Below are 4,598 nucleotides of genomic sequence, written 5' to 3'. Positions count from 1 at the left end.
CTCCAGCCCCGGCCCCCACAGCCCGTTCTGTGCTCTCCGCACCCGGGCTGAGGGACGGACACAGGGTGAGGATGTTTGGATTGCCTGAAAATCCATGGCTGAGTAATGTGGAAACCGTCTTGGGATAAACGGAAGGTAACAAAGACATGTCTGGAAGGATTCATCACCTGAACAGGGATTTATCGCTGGGCTTGGAGGTCTTAAACTTGAACATGAAAACTGCCAAACACAGTCCTCTGAGGGCATGGAAGCGTGTGGTTAAATAGATATGTTAGCACAACACAAACATCTCAATTTGGGTTTTTCTGAAGTGTAAAAGAAGGCACATTAGTTATTTTCTTTCAATGATTTTCCACAGGCATTAACCATAAAAGTAGACTTGTTTTTTGTTCGTACTGAAGACAAATCTGCCAGGCCATAAAGGACATTACAATAATTTAGCAGTGCTGCTGATACTGTAAATAGGCCAAGTACTCTCTTTTTATTTTGCTAAGTGCTGTTTAATAGTAAACAGAATTCTATTTTCCTGTGCTAAATAACACTTTTAACAGTCTAGACACCTTGAATAACCTCTGGCTTATCTTAAAGCTGAACACTTTGTTTCTTTGGCATTTACCACATACCATAAGGGCTGCTTTGTTCAATAAATAGCTATTTCCCAAGTTTTTTCTACCATTCCTGTGCTCTTCATCAACTGGACAGCAGCAGTTCATGTTGCAGCTCTTCCTTGGAGAGCTTGGGAGACCACAGCTGCTCTGTCTCATATACAGAAGGAACTGGGAATATCTCATTCTCACCACCAGAAAGTATTTGTAATTTAATTGTAACTAACCTCTCTTGCTCTGAAGAGTTTTAGAAATAGTCTTGTACCAAATCAGCTATAAAATTAGCTATGACTGGGTTGTTTAAACCAGAGGTGTAAGGGATCAGTTTTACAGAAGTAGGGCTGCTCCTGCAGATGCTCTGGATTTTCTGTAAATTTCAAACTTGTTTTTGGAGTATTTAAATCTTTAAACCTTGCCTGTGAAGGTATTTCTTTATCACCAAATAATGCACATATAATTGGAGTTCATACCTTGTGTAGAATCCGTGACATATATCCAAATTGCCATGGTTGGTTGAGGTTGGAAGGGACCTCTGGAGTTCATCCTGTCCAAACCCCTGCTCCAGAGGGGCACTAGAAGTTTCCCTTGGGCTTTCTCACAGGTTTTGCTGCAGATTAAATAAAATGAAGGTGTTTGGAACAGAGAATCAGATTCTAGGAACAGTCATGAAACTGCAATCCCGAAAGAAGGATTTTTCTAAGAATGTTAAATTTCATATTTGTATCCTGTGAATTCTGGTTCCTTTATTTACTATTTTAAGCAATATGTGAATGGAATATCTGTAATTTCTTGGGAGCTACAATCTCAGTGGAAAGGAAGCAGTTTTTAGTTTACATTGATTACATGCATTACTTTTCTTTATTCCTGGCTCTGCACTCTCACCTGTGCATGTGCAGCACACAGGGTGGGCTCAGCTCTCCTTCCACTCCCAGGGGAGTTGTTCACCTGTGGGGAAAAATGGGATTTTTTGAGTTTGGCTTTCCATTTGATGGCAGTACACTGCCCTTGTGGAGAGCAGAGCAGCCACCTTTGAAACTGCAGTGATTCCTCAGTGCTCACAGAGACAGGTGTAGTTCAAACTGTGTCTGCAGGGAAGGGAGGATTATGCCATTCATGTAGAGAAGCATTCCAAATAAACACAAATCTGGACAACAGCAGGGAGGACACAGATCTACAGTGTCTGAACTAATAATACATAGATGGAAAAATACTGCTGCTAATTTGAAGGCTGTAAGTATGTGTCAAAGTCTATTTTAAAAGTTCAATACCAAGCGAGTGTATGGCCTCTTTTTTAACTCTGAAATATATCAAGTAAAATAGGTGAACTCTGAAACAAATCAATATCAAATTGTGAAATATGTCAATATAACAAATCTCTGAGCATCTCTTCAGAAAATATCTGGGACTTGTGAGCAAAGGCTGATACATCCACACAGTCCTGTCTCCTCATTCTCCAAAGTGAATTCATGTGGGTTCTCAGTACAACCATACAGCCTTTATCATTCTTTTCTGCCTGCCTCAGAACATTAATTGAAACAACTAATGATACACCTTCAGAATAAATCTTTGTGCACAGCAGTTTGCAAACCGAATACGAAACAGTTTTATTTCTGTTGAGGTGTGAGCAGAGCAGTACATTTCACCCCCATCCCCTTGAAAGCTTTACAGGTTACAGAGCTTCTGTGGCTTGGTGCAGTAGTTTGTCCTGACCCTCTCACGGACACAGTCACTGTAGTCAGTGTTGCACTTGCCACACTTGCAGCTCACAGCCACGGGGTAGGAGTAGTAGGGGATGGTGTGGAGAGGGCAGCCTGGGATCAGCGCTGTCCGGTACAGCATCTCTTTGTATGTGCACACATTCTGGGACAGAGCACTCTTGAGGAGCAGCTTCTTGCCATTGCTGTCCTACAAAGAAAAGAGAAATGTGTTGTTTCACTGAGGCACATGTGTGTCAGAAATGTCCTGTGAGGTGCAGAGGCCAAAACTCACACCTGAGCTCAGCTCTGGTACTACTGAGTTCAGAGCTCTAATTGTGACTGGGGGTCCCTCCCCACACAGGCACATTCCCCTTGTTTTTCTGGTTTAACTAATCCACGTGGCTCAGAGTGTTCCCTGTGCTTTGGGATCTCTTCTGGCTCCCTGCTGCCCAAGCTGGAACTCAAAATGCTGTGTTGAACAGTGAAGTTGTGTGGAGTGGTGTGGCTGCTGCAGAGCTGTCCCCACAGCCAGCTGGGATAGCGGCAGTGGGAGCAGAAGGTACCTAAGTTATTTACATTAATTAAGAGTGACACAATATAATCTGCCCCTCACAAAGGCTCTGCAGTGGCAGCAGCAGTCAGATCTCTGTTGTGCCACTGGTGTTATCAACTCCATAGTTCCACAGGCTTGGCATTTTTCATCCCCACCTTTGCAAAAAGCTAACTTGAAAACATGGTGACAGTGAAGTTTTTCTGCCTGTGATAAACTCTTTTACAATTTGCTCATTTGCACACTATTTTGTGGGAGAACAGAGCCTTGGTTTGCAGTGGTGGCTGTTCCAGAAACATCTCATACCCGAGTCATGCAGAATCCAGCACAGATGGTGGTGTTGATGGCCAGGCAATAGGCACATTCCCGCTTCTCCACGTGGATTGTGTACTCAGAAGGAGCACACAGTGATGCTGCTTGTCCGAAAATCAGGCCAAAGAGGAGAGACATCACAAAGAAGGGACTCATGCTGGATGGGGAAGAACAAACAAATAGAGCAAACCACTGGTAAAATGAGATGTGCCTTCCAGCCATGTCCTCTGCATGTGACAGAAGCAGCCAGGACAGTCACATACCTGGAGTAATCTTAACATTTCTAGCTACAGCCTGACAATTTCTTTCCAATCTCAGTCCTTATTGAAATAATACTGACCATTAAACAGAGATCAAGGGTAAAGAGGCCATTAACAACATAGAACAAATTCACTTTCCCCCCACTAAAGCACATTACTTGGAATTTCTCACTAGTGAGTGATAAAATCCTGACACAGAACAAATAAGAGGAGCTGAAAGATTTGAAAGTGTGACATGTAAGAGAACATAAGCTCTAGAATTAAGCAGAGATAATAAAATAATCTCACTGCTTTAAAACAATTTTCTAAAGAAAGCATCTTATAAAATGTTAACAAGACAAAACATGAGGCTGTGCATATCAGGCATAAAACTGGATTTTTCAATTTCCAGTGGCTTAGAGGCATGATGAGATGGGAACACAGCCAAGAACTAAATAATAGATTCAAGCAAATTACAATAAAGAACATCAGCAAAGAGTTCAACTCAATGAATCCTGCTTTATCTGCCTGTTGTGCTGGCCTCATTTCTCAGACCTGCAGGGTGGATCCTGAGAACAGAACCTTGATTAGCTCCCAAGACAATTTCAGGAGCTACTCTAGAGCCTCTAAATGATAAACTTTAAATGACAGTGTCTACCAACATCTGGACATCACCCTCTAGTCTCTTCCAGCTGCCAATTTCCCATAGCAAAGCCATCCATTACACAGGCTGGTTTACCCTGTAGCTGCAACACCAATCTGGACAGACCAACCTCTTGTCAGCAGAATTCTTCCCTATTACAGGAACCTGATTCTGCCTTGAGCTGGGAGAGGCAGTGACCCAGCACAAGCTCTGTGTGTGCTTTATACTCTCCAGGCTAATTCCAGGCTGATCTTACTGTTTATATAATTGCATGTGAACTGCTGCATTCTTATCACAAAGTCATCTATTGAAAATTCATACTGAACCACAAAGCAAATGTGATAGGAACAAACGTGTCCATAATATCCTAACCTGGAAACTGGAGCTGGAAATCTAATTATATTAACAGTCATTCTCTCCTCAGGCTTTTAAACTAACCAGTGCTTTTAAAAAGTTGTTATTATGAATTAATTTAATTGCTCCATAGGACAGCAAGACCACAGCAGGAAGGCTGGAATGGATATGGAGCCCTCCAGAATCACAGCTGATGAG

The 4,598-nt window shown here is 42.4% G+C and overlaps 1 protein-coding gene across 2 annotated transcripts; it reads right to left on the bottom strand.

The window, feature by feature from the left end:
• Nucleotides 1-2,184: 2,184 nt before the first annotated feature.
• TSHB (thyroid stimulating hormone subunit beta) lies at nucleotides 2,185-4,265 on the bottom strand. 2 transcript variants are annotated; one of them, XM_005428106.1, is made up of 3 exons: nucleotides 4,177-4,265; nucleotides 3,159-3,321; nucleotides 2,185-2,510 (listed from the first exon to the last, which is right to left on the bottom strand). In XM_005428106.1, the coding sequence occupies exons 2-3, from the start codon at nucleotides 3,318-3,320 to the stop codon at nucleotides 2,268-2,270; spliced, it is 405 nt and encodes a 134-aa protein (XP_005428163.1). In that variant the 5' UTR covers nucleotide 3,321; nucleotides 4,177-4,265; the 3' UTR covers nucleotides 2,185-2,267. The 2 variants fall into 2 exon arrangements, with proteins under 2 accessions (XP_005428163.1, XP_030918762.1); XM_031062902.1 differs by lacking the exon at nucleotides 4,177-4,265 and having other exon boundaries at nucleotides 2,188-2,510; nucleotides 3,159-3,386.
• Nucleotides 4,266-4,598: the final 333 nt, after the last annotated feature.

This window comes from Geospiza fortis, unplaced genomic scaffold (assembly GCF_000277835.1).
Source record: "Geospiza fortis unplaced genomic scaffold, GeoFor_1.0 scaffold391, whole genome shotgun sequence".
NCBI classification, from domain to species: domain Eukaryota; kingdom Metazoa; phylum Chordata; class Aves; order Passeriformes; family Thraupidae; genus Geospiza; species Geospiza fortis.
The sequence above is the reverse complement of the archived record's forward strand: the minus strand, read 5'-3'. Positions and strand labels throughout refer to the sequence as shown.

Coding starts and splice junctions, on each gene's coding strand:
- TSHB (XM_031062902.1), bottom strand. CDS start 3,386: ATGGCTGGAAGGCACATCTCATTTTACCAGTGGTTTGCTCTATTTGTT. Junction 2,511..3,158: donor CTGGATTCTGCATGACTCGG/GTATGAGATGTT, acceptor TTTTCTTTGTAG/GACAGCAATGGCAAGAAGCT.